Source organism: Pogoniulus pusillus, chromosome 14, assembly GCF_015220805.1.
Source record: "Pogoniulus pusillus isolate bPogPus1 chromosome 14, bPogPus1.pri, whole genome shotgun sequence".
Lineage (NCBI taxonomy): Eukaryota > Metazoa > Chordata > Aves > Piciformes > Lybiidae > Pogoniulus > Pogoniulus pusillus.
In genome coordinates, this window is record NC_087277.1 from 2117238 (window position 1) to 2141343 (window position 24106).

General features: G+C 41.2%; 1 protein-coding gene across 50 annotated transcripts in view; it reads left to right on the forward strand.

The window, feature by feature from the left end:
- The window catches only part of RIMS2 (regulating synaptic membrane exocytosis 2), a 493599-nt gene that overhangs the window by 332822 nt on the left and 136671 nt on the right, over nucleotides 1–24106 (forward strand). For 25 of the 50 annotated variants that reach the window (XM_064154113.1, XM_064154074.1, XM_064154086.1 and 22 more), the window contains 3 exons: nucleotides 16615–16794; nucleotides 17903–18012; nucleotides 18790–18822. In XM_064154113.1, coding sequence (XP_064010183.1) covers nucleotides 16615–16794; nucleotides 17903–18012; nucleotides 18790–18822 — 323 coding nt within the window. Of the gene's footprint in view, nucleotides 1–15031; nucleotides 15104–16614; nucleotides 16795–17099; nucleotides 17871–17902; nucleotides 18013–18789; nucleotides 18823–24106 lie in introns of those variants that run through there. The other 25 variants (XM_064154115.1, XM_064154116.1, XM_064154077.1 and 22 more) reach the window with 5 other exon arrangements.

Genomic DNA, 24106 nt, shown 5'->3' on the forward strand with positions numbered 1-24106 from the left:
CACTTACATATTTTTATATAGAGACTGAATAGATTCATACATTTGCATTCTATATTTTATATGTATCCTGGATAGATTTATACACTTACATATTTTTATATAGAGACTGAATAGATTCATACATTTGCATTCTATATTTTATATGTATCCTGGATAGATTTATACACTTACATATTTTTTATATAGAGACTGAATAGATTCATACATTTACATTCTATATTTTATATGTATCCTGGATAGATTTATACACTTACATATTTTTATAGAGAGTGAATAGATTTATACATTTACATTCTATATTTTATATGTATCCTGGATAGATTTATGCACTTACATATTTTTTATAGAGATTGAATAGATTCATACATTTACATTCTACATTTTATATGTATCCTGGATAGATTTATGCACTTACATATTTTTATAGAGAGTGAATAGATTTATACATTTACATTCTTTATTTTTTCATATCTACTGAATAGATGTATACATCTAAATTCAATATTTATATATATATATCCTGAATAGATTTATATATTTAAAGTATCTATTTTCATATAGATTTATACACTTAAATGATATCTTTTTATGTATCTTCTGAAGATATTTACACATTGATGTGTTTTTATAGACACCAAATAGATTGATATATTTTTATTATCTATTTTTATATAAAGACTGAAGAGATTTATACATTTACATTCTATATTTCATATGTATCCTGGATAGATTTATGCACTTATATATTTTTATATATATCCTGAATAGATTCATACATTTAACATATATTTTACATATATCCTGAATAGATTCATTCATTTAACATATATTTTACATATATCCTGAATAGATTTATACATTTAACATATATTTTACATATATCCTGAATAGATTTAGACATTTAACATATATTTTACATATATCCTGAATAGTTTTATACATTTAACATATATTTTACATATATCCTGAATAGATTTATACATTTAACATTTATTTTACATATATCCTGAATAGATTTAGACATTTAACATATATTTTACATATATCCTGAATAGATTTATACATCTATAAATGGCAAAGGGATGGCAAAGAGCTCAGGTCCAGCCAGCATGGGTTTAGGAAGGGCAGATCCTGCCTTTCTAACCTGATCTCCTTCTATGATCAGGTGACTGCTTGGTGGATGTGCTCTATCTGGACTTCAGCAAGGCCTTTGACACTGTCCCCCACAGCAAACTGCTGGCTAAGCTGTCAGCCCATGGCTTGGATGGCAACACTCTGTGCTGGGTTAGGAACTGGCTGGAGGGATGAGCCCAGAGAGTGGTGGTGAATGGTGCCACATCCAGCTGGCAGCTGTCACTAGTGGTGTCCCTCAGGGATCTGTGCTGGGCCCCATCCTCTTTAACATCTTCATAGATGATCTGGGTGAGGGCATGGAGTCAGTCATCAGCAAGTTTGCAGGTGACACCAAGCTGGGGGCAGATGTGACTGAGTTGGAGGGCAGAAGGGCTCTGCAGCAGGACCTTGACCGCCTGTACAGATGGGCAGAGTCCAATGGGATGGGGTTCAATAGCTCCAAGTGCTGGTGCTGCACTTTGGCCACAACAACCCCATGCAGAGATACAGGCTGGGGTCGGAGTGGCTGAGAGCAGCCAGACAGAGAGGGAACTGGGGGTGCTGATTGATACCCGCCTGAACATGAGCCAGCAGTGTGCCCAGGTGGCCAAGAGAGCCAGTGGCATCCTGGCCTGCCTCAGGAATGGTGTGGTCAGCAGGAGCAGGGAGGTCATTCTGCCCCTGTACTCTGCACTGGTTAGACCACACCTTGAGTGCTGTGTTCAGTTCTGGGCCCCCCAGTTTAGGAGGGACATTGAGATGCTTGAACGTGTCCAGAGAAGGGCGACGAGGCTGGGGAGAGGCCTTGAGCACAGCCCTACGAGGAGAGGCTGAGGGAGCTGGGATTGGTTAGCCTGGAGAAGAGGAGGCTCAGGGGTGACCTTATTGCTGTCTGCAACTACCTGAGGGGAGGTTGTGGCCAGAAGGAGGTTGCTCTCTTCTCTCAGGTGGCCAGCACCAGAACGAGAGGACACAGCCTCAGGCTGCGCCAGGGGAGATTTAGGCTGGAGGTGAGGAGAAAGTTCTTCCCTGAGAGAGTCATTGGACACTGGAATGGGCTGCCCGGGGAGGTGGTGGAGTCGCCATCCCTGGAGCTGTTCAAGGCAGGATTGGACGTGGCACTTGGTGCCATGGTCTGGCCTTGAGCTCTGTGGTAAAGGGTTGGACTTGATGATCTGTGAGGTCTCTTCCAACCCTGATGATACTGTGATACATTTAACATATATTTTATATATATCCTGAATAGATTTATACATTTAACATATATTTTTATATATAGACTGGATAGATTTATGCATTTAACATATATTTATATATATATCCTGAATAGATTTATCCATTTAACATATATTAATATATATATCCTGAATAGATTTATACACTTAACATATATTTATATATATATCCTGAATAGATGTATACATTTAACATATATTTATATATATATGCTGAATAGATTTATCCATTTAACATATATTTTTATATATCCTGAATAGATTTATCCATTTAACATATATTTATAGATATATCCTGAATAGATTTATCCATTTTACATAAATTTTATATATCCTGAATAGATTTATGCATTTAACATATATTTATATGTATATATCCTGAATAGATTTTTCCATTTAACATATATTTTTATATATATCCTGAATAGATTTATCCATTTAACATATATTTTTATATATCCTGAATAGATTTATCCATTTTACATATATTTTTATATGTATCCTGAATAGTTTTATCCATTTAACATATATTTATATATATCCTGAATAGATTTATATATTTAAATTATCTATTTTTATAGAGAGACTGAATAGTTCTATACACTTATAGATTTTTCTATATCTTCTGAATAGATTTATACATTTATATAATTTTTTATATTTACCAAATAGATTGATATATTTAAATTATCTATTTTTATATAGAGACTGAAGAGATTTATACATTTACATTAGGTATTTTTTCCAATATACTGAATAGATTTATACATTTAAATTATGTATATATATCCTGAATAGATTTATATATTTAAATTTTCTATTTTTATTTATATGCTGAACAGATCTATACACTTAAATTATCTATTTATATGTATCTTCAGAAGAGATTTATACATTTATATATTTTTATACATACCAAATAAATGGATGTATTTTAATTATCTATTTTTATATAGAGACTGAAGAGATTTATGCATTTACATTAGATGTTTTTTCAAATATACTGAATAGATTTATATATTTAAATAATCTATTTTTATATAGAGACTGAATAGTTCTATACACTTAAATTATATATTTTTATATATCTTCTGAAGATATTTATACATTTACATTAGATATTTTTATATATACCTAATAGATTGATATATTTTAATTATCTACTTATATATATAAACTGAATAGATTTCTCCATTTACATTAGATATTTTTTTCATATATACTGAATAGCTTTATACACTTAAATTATCTATTTTTATATATATATTGAATAGATTTATACACTTTATTTATTTATATATATACTGATTAGATTTATGCACTTAAATTATCTATTTTTATATATATACTGAATAGATTTATTCAATTAAATTATTTTTATATATATACTGAATAGCTTTATACACTTAAATTATCTATTTTTATATATATACTGAATAGATTTATACACTTTATTTATATATATACTGAATAACTTTATACACTTAAATTATCTATTTATATACTGAATAGATTTATACACTTAAATTATCTATTTTTATATATACACTGAATAGATTTATACACTTATCTATTTTTATATATATACTGAATAGATTTATACACTTTATTTTTATATATATACTGAATAGATTTATGCACTTAAATTATCTATTTTTATATATACTGAATAGATTTATACACTTTATATATACTGAATAGATTTATACACTTAAATTATCTATTTTTATATATATTGAATAGATTTATACACTTAAATTATCTATTTATATATACACTGAATAGATTTATACACTTAAATTATTTTTATATATATACTGAATAGATTTATACACTTAAATTATCTATTTTTATATATATACTGAATAGATTTATGCACTTAAGTTATCTATTTTTATATATATACTGAATAAAGCATAAGTCTTGTAAAAAGACAAGAAAAAAGGATAAGTCTTGTGAAAAATAAAAGGAATAAAGGATAGGTCTTGTTAAAAAAAAACAAGAAAAAATGGTTAAGTCGTGTTAAAAAACAAGAAAAAATGGCTATGTCTTGTTATAAAAACAGGAAAAAAGGAGAAGTCTTGTTAAAAAAGCAAGGGAAAAGGAGAAGTCTTGTTAAAAACAAGAAAAGAAGGATAAGTCTTGTTAAAAAAACAAGAAAAAAGGGTAAATCATGGTAAAAATTAGAAAAAAGGATAAGTCTTGGTAAAGCAAGAAAAAAAGGATGTCTTGTTAAGAAAAAAAGGATGTCATGTTAAAAAAGCAAGGAAAAAAAGATAAGTCTTGTTAAAAAAAACAAGAAAAAGGGATAAACCTTGTTAAAATGGCAAGAAAAATGGATAAGTCTTGTTTAAAAAGAAGAAAAAAAAGGAAAAGTCTTGTTAAAAACCAAGAAAAAAAGGATAACTCTTGTTAAAAACCAAGAAAGAAAGGATTAGGCTTGTTAAAAAAGAAGAAAAAAAGAAGTCTTGTTAAAAGAGGAAAGAAAAAAAGAATGAGTCTTGTTAAAAAACAAGAAAAAGGATAAGTCTTGTTAAAAACCAAGAAAAAAAGATAAATCTTGTTAAAATGGCAAGAAAAAAAGGAGAAGTCTTGTTAAAAACCAAGGAAAAAAGGATAATTCTTGTTAAAAAAAAGAAGAAAAAGAGAAGTCTTCTTAAAAAAAGAAGGAAAAAAGGAGAAAACTTGTTAAAAACCAAGGAAAAAAGGATAATTCTTGTTAAAAAAAAAAGAAGAAAAAGAGAAGTCTTCTTAAAAAAAGAAGGAAAAAAGGATAACTCTTGTTAAAAACCAAGAAAGAAAGGATTAGGCTTGTTAAAAAAGAAGAGAAAAAGAAGTGTTGTTAAAAGAGGAAAGAAAAAAGAATGAGTCTTGTTAAAAAACAAGAAAAAGGATAAGTCTTGTTAAAAACCAAGAAAAAAATGAAAAGTTTTGTTAAAAACCAAGAAAAAAAGATAAATCTTGTTAAAATGGCAAGAAAAAAAGGAGAAGTCTTATTAAAAACCAAGGAAAAAAGGATAATTCTTGTTAAAAAAAAGAATAAAAAGGGAAGTCTTCTTAAAAAAAGAAGAAAAAAAGGAGAAATCTTGTTAAAAACCAAGGAAAAAAGGATAATTCTTGTTAAAAAAAAAAGAAGAAAAAGAGAAGTCTTCTTAAAAAAAGAAGAAAAAAAGGAGAAATCTTGTTAAAAACCAAGGAAAAAAGGATAATTCTTGTTAAAAAAAAGAAGAAAAAGGGAAGTCTTCTTAAAAAAAGAAAAAAAAAGGAGAAATCTTGTTAAAAACCAAGGAAAAAGGATAATTCTTGTTTAAAAAAAAGAAGAAAAAGAGAAGTCTTCTTAAAAAAAGAAGAAAAAAAGGAGAAATCTTGTTAAAAACCAAGGAAAAAAGGAAAAGTATTGTTAAAATCTGAGGAAAAAAAGGATAGTTCTTGTTAAAAAAAGAAGATATGTTAAAAAAATGTACCTATTTGAAGTTAAAGGATGCACTTAAAAAGGTTGCTGGATAGAATGTTACTGTTGGTGTTCTTGTTGTGACTGTTTCACCCCCACCATTCCATTGAATTGAATCCACAAGCCCTGCACTTCATGGCTGAACTGCTGAAAAGAGTAAAAGTGACATGTACTGAGAGTTCTATCAGGGAAGGAAACGATTAAACATAGGTTGCTTGGGTTTCATTTCTCCCCAGATAGGATTTTCTTCCTACCTGAGAGAAGTAGGAAATGGGAAGCATTTGGGAAGCTTCCCATTTCCTTGAGAAGTGCTCTAGTTCCTTAACCATACCTCTGTTTATTCTAACTGCGTTGCAAAGGTGGTACAATGGTGCAAGTTCATGGGCAGATCATGTAGTCAATGGTTCAGCTGAAAATTATGGGTAAGTAAAGAGTGTAGTGCTACAGAGGTGGCTAAAATGTGTCTGTGACCTTTGTGATGAGTTCATTGCTAATCCTACCAAAGTTATTGCCAGTAAGTGTTTGTTTTCCTTGGTGATTTTCTTTCTTGACTGAGGACTAAGGCACATTTATGTGCTAGGCTTTGCTCCAAGGTGAAGCTGGTTTGTTGTGTTACAAAGAGAAAAAGAACATCAATTGTGTTTGAACTCTTTAAAACACTCTTCTGGAGCAATTCAAAGCAAAAGGGCTCCTTGACTGATAATACCTGCCTGCATTTGCAGTGCTGGGGAATGTGCCTTTGTCTCCTAATCCTTTTTAACTTTTAGACATCATCCCAAGTCTATCTGCCTAACCTATTTTCCTGTCCAAAGTACCTTACAACCTTTAGTTCTTCCCAGCTGCAGCTGGCTCCCGCTCAAGGGAGCGCACAGATTTGCCTTGCTATTGGCTCTTCAGCTCCCCTGAGCCTCCTTAATTTTCTTAGAACCATAGAGTAATAGAATCAGGCAGGTTGGAAGAGACCTCCAAGCTCATCCAGCAAAACCTAGCACCCAGCCCCATCCAGTCAACCAGACCATGGCACTAAGTGCCCCAGCCAGGCTTGGCTTCAACACCTCCATCCACAGCCACTCCACCACCTCCCTGGGCAGCCCATTCCAATGCCAATCACTCTCTCTGACAACAACTTCCTCCTAACATCCAGCCTAGACTTCCCCTGGCACAGCTTGAGGCTGTGTCCCCTTCTTCTGTTGCTGGCTGCCTGGCAGCAGAGCCCAACCCCACCTGGCTACAGCCTCCCTTCAGATAGCTGTAGCCAGCAATGAGCTCTGCCCTGAGCCTCCTCTGCTGCAGGCTGCACACCCCCAGCTCCCTCAGCCTCTCCTCACAGGGCTGTGCTCCAGGCCCCTCACCAGCTTTGTTGCCCTTCTCCAAACACCTTCCAGCACCTCAACATCTCTCTTGAATTGAGGAGCCCAGAACTGGACACAGGACTCAAGCTGTGGCCTGAGCAGTGCTGAGCACAGGGGCAGAAGAACCTCCCTTGTCCTGCTGCCCACACTGCTCCTGAGCCAGCCCAGGATGCCATTGGCTCTCTTGGCCACCTGGGCACACTGCTGGCTCATCTTCAGCCTACTCTCTACAACTACCCCTGGGTCCCTTTCTCCCTGGCTGCTCCCCAGCCACTCTGTCCAATGTGCCTTTGTCACCTAATCCTTTTTACTGTTAGAAATCATCCCAGGTCTATCTGCCTAACCTATTTTCCTGTCCAAAGTGCTGTGCACTTTACAACCTGTAGTTCTTCCCAGCTGCAGCTGGCTCCCACTTAAGAGAGCACACAGATTTTCCTTGCTATTAGTTCTTCAACTCCCCTCAGCCTCCTTAATTTTCATCTTGCTCTTGCAACATTTTTCTCCTTTATTTTCACTCCCTTTGTGAATGTGCATAGAGTTTGCTTCTCCCTGCCCTTTCTGTACCTTGTATGTAGGAGCTGGATGATGCCAGTGGCACATTTGGGGTGACTAAAGCAAAGGTGTGGTGTGGGTTCAAGATGCCACTAAATGCTGAGGTTCTTCAGTGAAACTCCAACAGAGTTACTGGGAACTTCTCCTTGATGAAGAGTGAGAGTTACAGAAGTGTACCTCAAAAATGGCACAGGCTGCCCAGAGAGGCTGTGGAGTCTCCTTCTCTGGAGCCTTTCAAGGCCTGTCTGGATGTGTTCCTCTGTGATCTGTGTTAGATTGTATGGTCCTGCTCTGGCAGAGGGTTGGACTCGATGATGTCCTTGGGTCCCTTCCAACCCCTGACATCCTCTGATCACCTTTAACTTGTCTGTTTCTGTCTATAGCTGTGAGTCTGTGAAAAGTATCTGCTGTGAAATTATGCAAAGCAGAGCCACAGATTGGTGACCCAAATGCTGTCATTTTCTGTATGCAAATACTTAATAACATGTAAATGAATATTGGATTCATTATTCATGCATGAATTGCTGGCCATATTCTTAGTGTTGTGGTGGTTTTGTTTGTGCTGTTAGAAGTTAATAACTCTCTCTGAAGAAAGTTCTGCATTTAAAACAGGTCCTTGAAGGATATTTGACTATGCTGAGTGGAATACAATAAACCATAGCAAGTGATGCTCTGTGTTGAAAACAGAAGTTATATATATATGCATATATATTTATAGGAGAATCATAGAATCAGACAGCTTGGAAGAGACCTCCAAGATCACCCAGCCCTGTCCAATCAACCAGACCATGGCACTAAGTGCCTCATCCAGGCTTTTCTTCAACACCTCCAGGGATGGTGACTCCACCACCTCCCTGGGCAGCCCATTCCAATGCCAATCACTCTCTCTGACAACAACTTCCTCCTAACATCCAGCCTAGACCTACCCTGGCACATCTTGAGACTGTGTCCCCTTGTTCTGTTGCTGGGTGCCTGGCAGCAGAGCCCAACCTCACCTGGCTACAGCCTCCCTGCAGGTAGCTGCAGACAGCAATGAGCTCTGCCCTGAGCCTCCTCTGCTCCACCCAGCACCCCCCCAGCTCCCTCAGCCTCTCCTCATAGGATTTGTGTTCCAGGCCTTTTATCAGCTTCATCACCCTGCTCTGGACACCTTCCAGCACTGTGACAATGGTCACAGTTCACCTGCATTTAAATATTATTGTATTATCTATATTATTATATCATTTAAATCAAAGTGTGATTAATTTGTTCTTCAGATGCTGACTTAAAAGAGGCATTCTGGAATTCAAAGACTGGCAGGGGACATAAAGAAACAAACCTAGAATTTATCCTTCCATATTTTAATGCAAGCTGCTCTGTTCCTTAGAGAGGAGAGGTTTGGAAGGGTCTTTTGGCTCAACATTTGTGCAGCCACAGAGGCTTGCTTGAGGCTATATTTCTTCCTTAGCTTTTTGAGCAGAGTGTAGGTGTTTGCTGGCTCTTCACTTGGAGGTGTTTGAGGTATATGCTTAATGTGTGCCTTTGGCAGGGGCCATGCTTACTAACTCCTCCTGTGATATTAGAGAAGCATTCTGCAAATGCACAGCACTTGATGAGGGCTGCAGGGTGCTCAGTGTAAATAAAGCATTTGTGTTTGCTTTTGCTAGATTAAATAGTTCTGGGTTACTTCATTTGTCTTGGATTTAGTACTGCAGAGATGCTAACGTAGGTACACATCAGGGGAGAGACTACAAGAAGTTCTGGAGCTCCAGCAAATGGGCCTGGACTGACACCCATGCTAAGATGGGAGCAGTGAGAGAGTAGAGTCAAGGCAAGAATCACATTTCAGGGCTGTCTCCAATTGCTTTCACTACTGCAAAGAAGCAGCTGACATCCCTCAAATGTCTGTAAGAGGAGACATGAAGCTTGTTCAGGTCAGATGATGCATTCTATTCTCACTGAGGAGAAGGACTTGGGGGTACTGCTGGAAGAGAAGCTCAGCATGAGCCAGCAGTGTGCACCTGCAGCCCAGAAAGCCAAGCAGAGCCTGGGCTGCAGCAGGAGAAGTGTGGCCAGCAGGGCCAGGGAGGGGATTCTGCCCCTCTGCTCTGCTCTGCTGAGACCCCACCTGGAGCACTGCATCCAGTTCTGGAGCCCCCATTACAAGAAGAATGTGGAGATGCTGGAGTGTGTCCAGAGCAGGGCCAGGAGGATGCTCAGAGGCTGCAGCAGCTCTGCTGTGAGCACAGACTGAAAGAGTTGGGGCTGTGCAGGCTGGAGCAGAGGAGGCTCCCAGGTGACCTTCTTGTGGCCTGCCAGGATCTGAAAGGGGCTCCAAAAAAGCTGGGGAGGGACTTTTGAGGCTCTCAGGGAATGCCAGGAGTGGGGGGAATGGAGCAAAGCTGGAGATAGGTAGAATCAGGCTGGCCATGAGGAGGAAGTTGTTCAACATGAGAGTGGTTGAGATCCTGGAATGAGTTGCCCAGGGAGGTGGTTGAGGTCCCATCCCTGGAGGTGTTTAAGGCCAGGCTGGCTGAGGCTGTGGCCATGCTGCTGTAGGGTAGGGTGACCCTGCCCATGGTGGGCAGGTTGGAACTGGATGATCCTTGTGGTCCCTTCCAACCCTATCTGGTTCTATGATAAGTATTTTTTTTAACTACCTTTGAGTGAAATACTGACAACTACCTTACAGTGGTTAAAATGAACTAGTTTAATGAGATGATGATGATGATGTTTTCTACTACTACTATTATTATCTTCTTGTTTTCTGTTTGCTGTCATTTGAGTGCAGTTACAAGTAATGCTAACTGGAAGTTAAAAAGCCTCTTCTCAAAAGCCTTCACCACTTTGGTGTAACACTGAGGATTTTCTGTGAAGAAGTTGCTGCTGGCTTTAGAGTTTTCCCTTCAAATGCCCAAGCTGCTTTTTCTGTTCTTCCAAAATACACCAAGTTAATTTGGTCTGATTTTTGCAGAGAAAGAGGATGTGAAATATTTCAGCACACTACTTCAGTCTTTTTATCCCAGGCCTGACACAACTTATTGATGTTATGGCTATTTGATTGGAACAGCTAACATAAACCTCTGCTTTCATCCATGGGATCATAAATTCATTTGGGTTGGAAAGAACCTTGGAAAGACTTTCTGGTCTAATTCCCAAAGCAGTGCTTTGTTGTTCCTTAGTAAATCTATCGAGGATGGAATACATTTTGGAGAGTAAATCTCTATAGATGAGAGCTTTCTTTAAGCATCTTTGTACTTGTACTGTGCCATCATGTGTTAGCATGGTTAGATACACCTAGTCTCAAGTTGTGCCAGGGGAAGTATAGGCTGGATGTTAGGAAGTTCTTCCCAGAGAGAGTGATTGGCATTGGAATGGGCTGCCCAGGGAGGTGGTGGAGTCACTGTGCCTGGAGGTGTTGAAGCCAAGCCTGGCTGGGGCACTTAGTGCCATGGTCTGGTTGATTGGATGGGGCTGGGGAATAGGTTGGACTGGATGATCTTGGAGGTCTGTTCCAACCTGTTTGATACTATGATACTATGATTGCAGTGTCCTGTACTATCCTTTAGGCAAGCTGAGAGCAACTAAGTTTGTGTAGCTGTTGCAATCTGTGCATAGCACTGCGGAGCACTGGGATAACAGCTGAGTCCTCTGCTGTGCTTAGCTGAGTTAGCTAGAAGAGAAGTAGTTCAGATACTGGCATGTTACAGCTTAGTGATGCTTGTGACTGTCCTGTAAATGTCCCTGTAGTTATCACATCCACCACAGTGCAGTGTGTATGTGAATAGAACATGCAGGTGTGTGCATGGGTATAGTTCTGCAAATGCTCTGCAGGTAAAGCATGGTCAAACCTTCCAGCCACAAAGATCTCCTGCTTTGCTTCCTGGGTTTGTTTATCTCAGGAGGACACCTTACAACATTGCATTTCTGGCTTTCAAAAACCACAGCATGTAATTGTGTATGAAGGCTCTTTATAGGTATAAGTGAGAGATCCAGTGGGCAGTTTCTCTAGATATTTGGCAGCATGCTGCTCCTTCCCATTTCCCCAAACTCAAGTTTGCTGGCTGCTAGAAACCTCACTTGTTTGTAGACTTGCTTATCTGTGTTGTGCTAACAGAGGATCTTGTGTCTGTGACTGAACAGCAAAGTTCCTATAGCTAGTAGAAGAATAACATGTCCAAGGATTGAAATCCAGCAGCCATCCACAGACACTGACAGGTATTGCCTTTGTGTGTTAGCTGCAGCTTGAAATGATGATGATTAGAAAATGCACCGCTGTGTTTTTCTTGTGCTGTGCTCAGTGTTTCTAGATGACAGAAGCTGCATTAGGAGCTGAACTGTAGGTGCTTTACTACAGCAAATCTATTTTTAGTTCTTCTTTTTTTTTTGTTACAGGAAGGCCTTAGAATCATAGAATCAGGCAGGTTGGAAGAGACCTCCAAGATCATCCAGTCCAACCTAGCACCCAGCCCTGGCCAGTCAACCAGACCATGGCACTCAGTGCCCCAGCCAGGCTTGGCTTCAACACCTCCAGGCACAGCCACTCCACCACCTCCCCGGGCAGCCCATTCCAATGCCAATTACTCTCTCTGCCAACAACTTCCTCCTAACATCCAGTCTAGACCTGGCACAGCTTGAGACTGTGTCCCCTTGTTCCGTCATTGGGTGCCTGGCAGCAGAGCCCAACCCCACCTGGCTACAGCCTCCCTTCAGGCAGCTGCAGACAGCAATGAGCTCTGCCCTGAGCCTCCTCTGCTGCAGGCTGCACCCCCCCAGCTCCCTCAGCCTCTCCTCACAGGGCTGTGCTCCAGGCCCCTCACCAGCCTTGCTGCCCTTCTCTGGACATGTTCCAGTATCCCAACATCTCGAATTGAGGGGCCCAGAACTGGACACAGCACTCAAGGTGTGACCTGAGCAGCGTTGAGCACAGGGGCAGAGGAACCTCCCTTGTCCTGCTGGCCTTGAGCAACCTGTTCTAGTGGGAGGTGTCCCTGCCTATGGCAGGCGATTGGATGATCTCTGAGGTCCCTTCCAACCTAAACCATTCTATGATTCTGTTATAACTTAGTCCTAAACCTGTGATTGGTGTGATGTTATAGCATGCTTTAATCACACAGGAAAGGAATTTAACATTGGCATTCAGATCAGTTAACTTCAGTTATTCTGGGGAAGAGTCCCTTTGATCTGTGCTACAAGCTGTTCCCACGGCTTGCTGTTGAAAAATGCTCCTCTTTTACCAGGCTTTTTTTTTAAACACATAAGTTTAGAGCAATGATTGCATTCATTTGCTGAACATTCTGCTTTTAATTTGCAAAGAAAAGTAACAGATCTGAAAAATTAAGAATTAGAAGTAGCTTTCCCCCCCCCCCCTCCTGTATCAGAGAAAAGAGTTAGCTTTTGAAGTGTCCTGAATATGAATACAGAACAATGCAGATCAATCAGGGGTTAATATGAATACAGAACAATGCAGATCAATCAGGGGTTAAACCAAGCTGTTGTGGCACTTTTCTTTTGGTTGGATGCTGTAGTTCCTACTGTTTACATCCCTACCTGAATAGTCTGAGATTCCAGTTCTAGTTGTTTTTTATGGCTTGAGTATGTAAGATTAGGCTGTGAGTGAACACAGAGGTGACTTACAGAGAGCTCAAATGGTTTCAGAGTTGCTTGGCTAAGCATCACGAAGTGCTGGGCTCTTTCCTCAGTGCGAGGGAGAGTTAACCCTTGCAAATCTTGTTGACTTTGGCCACCTACCATAGTTATTTTGCTTAGAGAAGGTAAAAGGGAATACTAAATGGAGGCAGTCACTCTCTGATGTTTAATTAACTCTGTTGTTTATAAGGAAAAGCCTGATAGCAAGGAGAAAGAGCTGTAGCATGCAGTAAAGTAACACTTGGATGTTGAATGCTTTATCTTAGGCTATTTCCCTCTTTAAAAAGAATTAATTTGTATGATATGAATTATAATGAGAAAAGAAGACACTTACAGAAATGTAACTCAAAAACTGGTGGACTTCTGGTTTTTATTCCCTGAGGTCTTTTAAAGTTCCCTCTCCATGGTTTTGGCTGAGTTGTGACACAGATGTGTACACTACGGCAAGTGAGGAGCTTCACTGCCCAAGCAGGCTGGTGGAGTGATAGTCTTTCCTATGAAAGGGGCCATCTGTGTCCAAAAAACTGGATCTGTGGAGCTGAAACTATGACTCCATGATCATATAGCACATGTGATTACTGTTTAAGGGCCAACAGAAATGTGAGGACAAAGAACAGCTGGTAAAACTGTCTCTGGTTGTCCTTCGACTGTGTCCAACCTAAAAGCACACCCCAAAGCTTTCAAGTGGAAGGCTGCCAGTATGCTGAGGCTGTCAGTGTGCTCACACAGTCCTTTGTTTGCTGCTGTGGGAGCTGAGAGGTTTGCAGCATGTAGCTTGAGGACAACAACCCAATTTCTCCTTGGGATTTAACTCAGTCTTCAAGTCCTTTGCTCTACAACACAACAGTGGTGCCAAAGCTTGCCCCGAAAGCAAAAGGTTCACTGTCACAATTCATGTTCTCATTTACCTCTGGCAGCTCTTGATTTGTTTTTGCACTTGAAGTGAATGTCAGCTGTCAGTTATGGCCAAGTAAGGATTTATATTAAGTATATTGAACATGGAAATTCTGAAGCCCTTGTGTGCTGGCATAGTGGTTAGCTATGGTGGCTCTGCAGGGTGCAGAACCTGCCCACTGAGCCATCAGTGTTGACCCTAGTGGTGCTGCCTCCTTGCTTTCTGGTACAGGGAATGGCTCAGACCTCTAACATTGTGAAAAACCCACTCTTCATGCTACAGCTAAAGAGAATGAGGACTTAGGAGTAACAAGTAAAAGAGACTTCACTTCTCATAAAGTGTTTGGAGATCATGTGGCTGCTACTCCCTTCTTCTTCTGTGTGCCATGCTGGCTGTTGGAAGGAGAGAGGCAGAGAGTAGAACAATGCCTGTCCTGTGCTCCAGCAGTCCCCCACTCAGAGGGAGAAGGGTTATTCTAGCTCTCTCTTAGTGACATACTCAAAGAGAAAGTCTCTGTGGGCTCACAAATGTTCTTCAGTACATAGTTAAGCAAGCTAGGAGTGGCCTGGCCCCTGCTCATGTTCCCTGTTTTAATGTTGTTGAATTTACCATTATTTTTGCTTGGAATTTGTTCTCACATTCTAAGAACTTATTCCAGTGATAATTTTTTTTCACCACCATGCCAATGGCTGGTGTCTTTCTGACCTTCCATAGCACTGAAGCCTCTGTTAAACAGCTGCTTAGAGGAAGCAAAGTTCATATCAAAGCTAAGGTTGTGTTTCTTTGTCTATCCACAATGTAAAAGAAGCGACACAGTGGATGTTTTTGCTGATGAAGCTTCCCATTCAGAAACAGAACTGGTAGAAGAAGAAGTGAGGTAATTTTGTTGTGGTTTTGTGCCAGGCTCGTTGTACTTTCCCCCAAATCTTTAGTGCCTCAGCTTAACAGTTGCCATTCTGTGTCTCACTGTGGTGTGTTTGCTTGCTAGGAGCTCGTAGATGTAGGCTGATGGTGAGTGGTATTATTCTGAACCTGTCCATGGCAATTCCTTTGTATGCTCTAGGAGTCCAATTACTACCTGATGGAAGGCCTGAAGAGACATTCATTTGAATGAATCTGCTATCAATCCTTCCAGCCAAGCCAGTCACCCCAGAGACAGCTCACATGCTCTCTCAATCAGGGCTTCAGCAGTAAAACACTGTTCATAACATAAGAACCTTTGTATGAGGCTGCAGTATGTCTCACTGTTTGGGGGTTTTTTTGACACTAATTAAAATTTGGCTTCTTGTTACACTTAATCACCACCCAGTCACTCTTTGTATTAACTGACTTCATTGTAAAATGCATGACTTTGCTCCAGGAAAAGTCCTGAAGCCTACATGTTCCCCATTTGTATTCTACAGCTGCTCAGTCACTCAAGGAGAGCTGGAGGAGCGTGGGTTTAATCAGTGCTCCCATCACAATAAGCAATGCCATCAGGGTATGGGGTTTCCTGCTAAAATTCCTTTGATTTGTGTATTTTAGGGTAGTGATGGCAAGTATCACTCCTTGCAAACAGGCCAGTTACACTGTGGGGAGAAAAAAAAAAGGTGACACTTGATTAATTTCTGGAAGTAATGACATCATTAATTGCCTAAGGTAGTAATAGACCTGAATGCTTGATCAATAAATTCTCTTTGACTCAGATGAATTTCTCTCCATTGCAACTGTAATGGTGACTTTTCCCATTGCTGTTTTGGCACAGTTCTTTAGGCTAGAAGAGTCTTTTCTATTAGAAACCAACCTTTGTCTACTTGGTGGAACCAATGCAAGTACTGATGTAGATTTTCACCTGACTCCATGCCGAGCACCATATATGAACCCATGGCTATAGCCTAGCCTATATTTTGACAGATATCCTGAGCTTAATAGTACTTAAGAGTGCTCCATGGTAATCAGAACACCTGTAAGAGTGCTACCTCTACAGATAATGCAGTCTGCAAAAATCTAGTCAAGTGAGCAAAAAAACTGCTCAGTTAAACTGTGCAATTAAATGAGTTCTTAGCTTTAGCAAGACTTAGTATTACATCATCTATTCCTGTTCTGCCAAGGTTGATGTATTAAGAAAATGGCAATATTTCTTTGACCCAGAGATTGTCAGGAAACAGACTATTGCATGGGTGGTCATTGGAAACATTTCAGCCCATTTATCAAGGGTATGGAGCAAGCCAAATCATACCTGTGTTGAAAAGAAATGTATGCCAGTGCGAAACAAAGTCAGAGGAATGAGCCCTGCTTCCAAAGCGAACTTAACAGCGTCCTTTGCTCCAGAGCAGTATCATGCAGCGTATTTTATCATGCACAGAAAAGCCAAAAGTCAACTGAGCTGCTTTCTGACTAACATTACAGGAATTGTGAAGCAGCAGATAGACAGCCATATCAAAGATCCAGATCAACAGAGCAACGGCCTGTGCTAGAGCGGACCAACTCCCGCTCCCGATCCACAGAGCGTCCTGACTCAAACCTCATCAGGTCGATGCCTTCATTAATGACTGGAAGATCTGCCCCTCCTTCACCTGCCTTACCGAGGTGAAACAGACAAATCAATCAGACTAATCCCCTTCTGCCCCACCAGCTCACCATTTTCTTTTCCTAGTAGCTGATTGGTATCGCCTCATCCTTAGCTGCTCACCAGTAGCAATAGACACTAACCCTTTCGGCGCCAACACACTATTGATATTCTGCCCAGGATATAATAGTGTGGCTGCCTCTGCAGATTGTTTTGCTAACAGTCTTTGATTGCATTTGTTTGTGATTTCTCATCAATCAAGGGGGGGGTCTTGGATGGTTCCCCACATAAAGCAACTCATGGTTATCATATTCTTCTCTTGCAGTATGAGAAATTGTTTGTGTGCATCAGACATCGCTTACGGAGCAGCTGTCATAACAACATCAAATGAAACTTTTATATACATATATATATATATAAAGTTTCTTTAAATGGACTCTACTAACTTTGCCTCTTACTTGCCATTTTAACCACCATTTTCTCTGACAACATTTTCCTGTGCCATAGTCTGTACTGTTCCTGTTTGAGTGCTACACGTTACTGGTTGAAGATTTCTCTGCCTTACTCCCAGCTTTAAACAAACAAGAAAATGATTTTGGTCTAGCTGATGTTCAGTAAAGCCTCTCCTTGTTTTAGAGCTGCAGAGTACAGGCTTTCATTTTTTGAGAGTTAGCTAGCAAGATCAAATCCCCTTGGAGAGTCAAATACCAGTGTCTTTTCTCAGTTTATTGCTTTGCTTAGACAAACCTCTGTCCTCTCTTTGCCACTTAATGGTGATTTAATCAAATGCAAGCTGAGTAAAGATGGTTGAATTTGACTTGGGAATAGTTTGATGTGTATGTGTGTATTGCATCCATGAATACACCCACAGTGCATTTTCTGCCTTGACTGTGCAAAACCAGCAGCTTAGAGATGTTCAGCCTTACTTTGGCTTTCTTTTGTCTTCCTTTTCACAGAGAGATTTCTCATTTTAAACAGGCTCTTTCTGAAAAGAGGTAGTTTCCTTTGGGGACTGCAAGGGTCCCAAATAATCTAAAGCCTGCTTAGTTGTGTGATCAGTTCTTGCTGGTGTTTAAGAATGGATTTGTCATTTAACTGCTGTGATTTGTTTTAATATGTGTCTCATAGGTCACATCCTCGATCTGGGTCTGTTCAGACAAGTCCATTAAGCACTCCAGTAGTAGGGCGAAGGGGCAGGCAGTTACCACAGCTCCCACCAAAGGGCACATTGGAGAGAAGTAAGTGTTTGTTTTTCTCCTTTGCTTCTGAAGGTAGATTGTATTTCTCATTTTTCTTTTGACATTGCAGTTGAAATCTCTTCGGTTCTTGTGTGCAGAATTAGGATTTCAAAGCGCTGTATTTTCTTCTGTTGTGTTTTAATGTCTGTGATGCTCTTGGCTGAAGTGAGTCATCAGCTGCTCAATGATCATCAGGGGTGCAATGTACATGAACCAACACAGCTTAACTATTAGCATGATCCTGTTCCTTTTAAACTCAGTATCTGTTTTGTCCTTGACCTCGACAGGCCCAGGGAATGATTTTTGCACGTCGTTTAGTGACAAAAGCTGGCTTTAAGGGGAGCCAGGAGCACAGCTGATCACTTGTAGGATCCCATGGAGTGTGTAACAGATTGCAGATATAAAACCTCTGCATCCCAAACCAGAGAAAGAAGTAATAATCTTTAAAATAGGAAAGGTCAGCAAGATATTTAATGACTCAGCTTTCACTGGGGCTGTAACCATGCTGATCACTGCTCAGTGAAGATGTTTTCTGCAACATTCAGAGCAGAGGTATAGAAATGACTTTTTAATACCAAATACATTTTCACCCTTCCACTTCTGATAACCAGATGTGCTCTGCAAAATCAGTCTAAATGGCCATACACAATCCTGTTTGGTTTTTTTTCTCTTGGTCCTTTGTAATTTGTGTATTATATCTTCTATAACACTTCTGTTGTTTTTAACCCCTGTGCTTTGGTTCCCTTTTGTTTGTTTTGTTTTTGTTACTTTCCCTAGACCATGGAGACAAGGAGATAGAATCTTATGAAGGTCTGTACATAAAGGAAGGTTTGTTTTTCACCTGAAAGCCTTTGTTAGGGGCTGTATAGGGAAAAATAAACCCAACTGCAATTGATGTTCCTGGATTGCTCAGATATGGTCAGAATTACTGTCACAAGTGTTTAGTCTCTCCAATATTCAGAGCTGTGGCTGATAAATTGTACAGAATTCTACACAAAGAAAAAAAGGCTATAAATAATACTGTCTCAACACAATCAGCATCAGAAAAGTACCTAGATATGGACACAGTTATGGATACCAAGGGTTTACACTGAAAAAAATAGAGTACTTCACTTGTCCTACATGCATCTGTATCTTTTCAGGGTGAGCAATTCAGGCACACATTTAGATTTGCACATTTGAGGCTATTTGGCATGTTTGGTGTTAACCAATGTTAGCTTACACTGTTACACAGCTGCTGAATTGCTAGGTGATTGTCAAATTTAATTCAGTTATGGTAGCCTTTAAAAAAGTTTAAATCCTTTTGCTTCAAATTAACCCCCACCCTTATTGAGGCTCCATCCCTGGAGGTGTTTAAAGGCCAGGCTGGATGAGGCTCTGGCCAGCCTGATCTAGTGTCAGGTGTCCAGAGGGGTTGGAACTGGCTGATCCTTGTGGTCCCTCCCAACCCTGACTGATTCTATGATTCTTATATTGCACACCATTAAAACCATAGAATTTGTTTAGCAGTAAGCCACAAGATATCAATTGCAGTCCTTCATTATACTACTGAGGGTGTTGTATGTACCTATCTGTCTCATCAGACTCTTTAATTTAGGATTTGCAGTATTTATTTCCATTCTGGAAAAGAAAGCCCTTTTTTTTCAGCTCCACCACCCTGGTAGATTCATTTCTCTGTGGTCTTATGTGTTGTGAAATGCTTACATCAGATGGGGTTTAGCCAAGCCAGGGAGGAATCACACCTGAGCACGTGATGTTTGCTGTCATTGCTGTGTATGCTGTTGTGGTTTACCACCCTCCCTTCTTCTTTGCTTGGTATATGTATTCAGACTGTGAGCTCTCTAGGGCAGCAGTTGTGAAGCACTGCCTCTTCTCCCTGCGTTGGGTTGGAGAGGGTGGTGGCAGCCTTGTTTGCATCTTAGGTTCTGTGGAGAGAAATGCAATAGGTGCAGTAAAAGAATGCCTTTGTTTTATAGGAGAGTTAGAATTGTTTGCTCTGGTAAGTACTGTTGGGATTTGAGAAATTCTGCTGGAAGACTGAGGAGTTATTTCCCTGTACCTCTGTCTAAAGTAGGCTTTAGAGTAATCTGGGTTATAGGCAATTGCTAAGTCCACAGATAGTAGAGTTTCAATATGCTGTCAAAATATCATCAATGGCTCGAGATGCAGTAACTCGACACATTTCATGGTGGATTTTACCTGCATAGAGGTGGCAAAGGCTATACCTGAAGACATTATGCATAGAGAACAGCATTCAAGGAGTTCTATATGACTTTCTCTCACAAATCAGAACCTCATCCTAATTGCAATACAGTTCTAATTTGAAGCTTTACCTACCCATTAGGATTTTCTAACCCTTTTCTTTAAGGAGAAGAATAATTTTCTTTAAGAGCAATAATGCTTTATAAGAGCAGCAGATTGCCTAACTTCTGACAATGACAGAACAGAATTAAAATGAATAGCATCTTTTCTTTCACTCTGGAGAGCTGAATTGTGCACAGGTATTTCAAGCAGGTGAATAGGAGGGCTTTATGTTATCATTTCACAACTGAAGCAGCAAGTAAACCTGACAACTTCCTCAACATTTGAGAAGATTGTGGTGTGTTATTATATGCCCTGGTGATAATAAAAACAATGTGAAGTACAGCACAGGAAGTTCCACCTCAACATGAGGAGGAATTTCTTCATTGTAAGGGTGATGGAGCACTGGAGCAGGCTACCCAGAGGGGCTGTGGAGTCTCCCTCTCTGCAGACTTTCAAGCCCTGTCTAGATGTGTTCTTGTGCAACCTGCACTAGATTTTATGGTCCTGCTCTGACAAGGGGGTTGGGCTTGATGATCTCTGGAGGTTCTTTCCAGCCCCTAACATCCTGTGATGCTGTGATTGTCTGTTAGTGATAAGCAAAACTGTTGTCTGTTGTTGGGAAGGCTACATGACCATACTGGAGAATGTCACAGAGTAGCTCTGCATGTGCTTAACGAGAGAGAGGACTTAGTGTTGCATGGAAACATGCTGCCAAGGCTAACTTTTCTGTGTTTTGAAAGCAAGCCTTTGACTGCTGACCAATTGAAGCTAAAATCAGACTGGAGGGCAGAGTTAGGAAAAGATCCATTCTAGACAAAAAGGAATTGGAAGTCATCTTGGTTTTGTAATAGAGAAAAGAAAAACCTCTGTGCTTGTAACTCCTCCACCAGCCTCCTTTAGTCTGTCAGTATTTGAATGCTCTGTTTGCTACAGGGTTGAGACATCAGCAGCTCTTACAAGGCAGTAGAAACTTCAGTAGAAGTAACAGAGTAATTTGCAGTGGAGGAGGAGAGCCCTGCAGAGGGACCTGGACAGGCTGGATGGGTGGGCAGAGGCCAATGGCATGAGATTGAAGAAGGCCAAGGGCAGGGTTCTGCACTTTGGCCACAACAACCCCAAGCAGCACTACAGGCTGGGGACAGAGTGGCTGAGAGCAGCCAGGCAGAGAGGGACCTGGGGGTGCTGGGAGAGAGGAGCTGAAGATGAGGCAGCAGTGTGCCCAGGTGGCCAAGAGAGCCAATGGCATACTGGACTGGCTCAGGAGCAGTGTGGGCAGCAGGACAAGGGAGGTTCTTGTGCCCCTGTGCTCAGCACTGCTCAGGCCACCCCTTGAGTGCTGTGTCCAGTTCTGGGCTCCTGAATTCAAGAGAGATGTTGAGGTGCTGGAAGGTGTTTGGAGAAGGGCAGCAAGGCTGGGGAGGGGCCTGGAGCACAGCCCTGTGAGGAGAGGCTGAGGGAGCTGGGGGTGTGCAGCCTGCAGCAGAGGAGGCTCAGGGCAGAGCTCATTGCTGTCTGCAGCTCTCTGAAGGAAGTTGTAGCCAGGTGGGGTTGGGCTCTGCTGCCAGGCAAGCAGCAAACAAAACAAGGGGACACAGTCTGCAGTTGTGCCAGGGGAGGTCTAGGCTGGATGTTAGGAGGAAGCTGTTGTCAGAGAGAGTGATTGGCATTGGAATGGGCTGCCCAGGGAGGTGGTGGAGTTGCTGTGCCTGGAGGTGTTGAAGCCAAGCCTGGCTGGGGCACTTAGTGCCATGGTCTGGTTGCCTGGATAGGGCTGCTAGGTTGGGCTGGCTGAGCTTGGAGGTCTCTTCCAACCTGCTTGATTCTATGATACTGTGAACTGTTTTGCTACTGCGACTCATGCAGTATGGAGATGCGGAGAAACTCTGATGGTTAGGACCACACAGGTCCTATGGACAGGCAGAAGGAAAGATGCTGTTTATTTTAAAGGTTTGTGTCTCAGTCACAACATAATTTTTCTGTGAAATGAGACATAGCTTTGCAAAAGGAGATGGAATTTTATTGTGTGTTTTCAAGTGCCACATCACAGTTTGATGGGAGGGAGGGAAAGACTGTTCCAAGGCAGCTGCAGAGAGCTGTAGTCACTCTGCTCACAGTTCCACCATCCTCTATCAGCTGTGATTTTATGGGTTTTAAAACTATGTGGCATGCAGATAGTTTGATTTGTGAAAGATGGCTGATCACATGTGTAGAATATGGGATAGGAACCTGGAATGGCTTCAGTTTGGCTGTCAGCTTAGTGACAGTCAAACTCATCGGTCTGAAAAAAGGCTCATGCCTGTGCCCCCAGCCCTTTGTGTACAGGTGTGCCTGACTGTGTGGCACTGGACACCTTCAGGCTTGCAGGGGGTGCTTGCATGGAGTGCCCTCCACAGGAAAGTACTCTGCCCTGGTAGACCTCATCTTGAATACTGTGTTCAGTTTTGGGCTCTCCAGTTGCAGAGGGACAGGGATCTGGTGGAGAGGGTCCAGCAAAGGGCTACCAGGATGATGAGGGGACTGGAGCACTGCCTGGTGAGGAGAGGCTGAGGGCCCTGGGGCTGCTTAGTCTGGAGAAGAGAAGACTGAGAGGGGATTGAATCAATGTTTATGAACACCTGAGGGATGGGGGTCAGGAGGTGGGGGACAGGCTCTGCTCACTGCTCCCTGGGATAGGACAAGTAGCAATGGATGGAAGCTGCAGCACAGGAGGTTCTGCCTCAACACAAGGGGCAACTTCTTGACTGGAAGGGTCCCAGAGCCCTGGCACAGGCTGCCCAGAGAGGTTGTGGAGTCTCCTTCTCTGGAGCCTTTCAAGGCCTGTCTGGATGTGTTGCTGTGTGCCCTGAGCTAGATTATGTGGTCCTGCTGTGGCAGGGGGACTGGACTGGATGATCTCTTTGGGTCCCTTCCAACCCCTGCCATCCTGTAAGCCTGTGTCAAAATAATCTCCCACATACCAGTCTGAGCAATCTCAGCCTTGAGTATTTACTTCTGAGCAGGCATTTGCTCCTTTTGTGCACAGAACCAGAGCCCATTTCTGATCACAGGAGTGCAGACAGCTGAGTTAACATCATTAACAAGGATGCCTCAGGCTAATGCAAAGTCTACCTTGGGTTTTTGATCTCAACTGAGAATTGGCAATAACATACATCTGGGGTTTCCTTGTAGATGCTTGGTTTGCTCTCCTGGGAGGTGATAGAATCCTCAGACCCTGAAGAGTATTCAGATATTTTATTTGCATTGGTACAATTTCCACAGGAAAAGTTGAACAGATGTTAACTTGAACACGGGGTTTAGGCTGCTTACTTTCAAGGCAGGTAGTGCTTCATCATTTTCTCTTGAATTGACAAAGGGAGGAATTCAACATCTCTTTCTCTGTGCCTGCTCTCTCTGCTTTGGTAGTCATTGTCAGCTTTCCAGTGCTGCATTAGTGTCAGAAGGAACTGACAGCAAAGAGATATTAAGGGCTGCATATGACCACCAAAAAGGATTGACAAAGGGAGGAATTCAACACCTCTTTCTCTGTGCCTGCTCTCTGTACTTTGGTAGTCATTGTCAGCTTTCCAGTGATGCATTAGTGTCAGGAGGAACTGACAGCAAAGAGATATTAAGGGCTGCATATGACCACCAAAAAGGATTGACAAAGGGAGGAATTCAACATCTCTTTCTCTGTGCCTGCTCTCTCTGCTTTGGTAGTCATTGTCAGCTTTCCAGTGCTGCAATAGTGTCAGGAGGAACTGACAGCAAAGGGATATTAAGGGCTGCATATGACTACCAAAAAGGATTGACA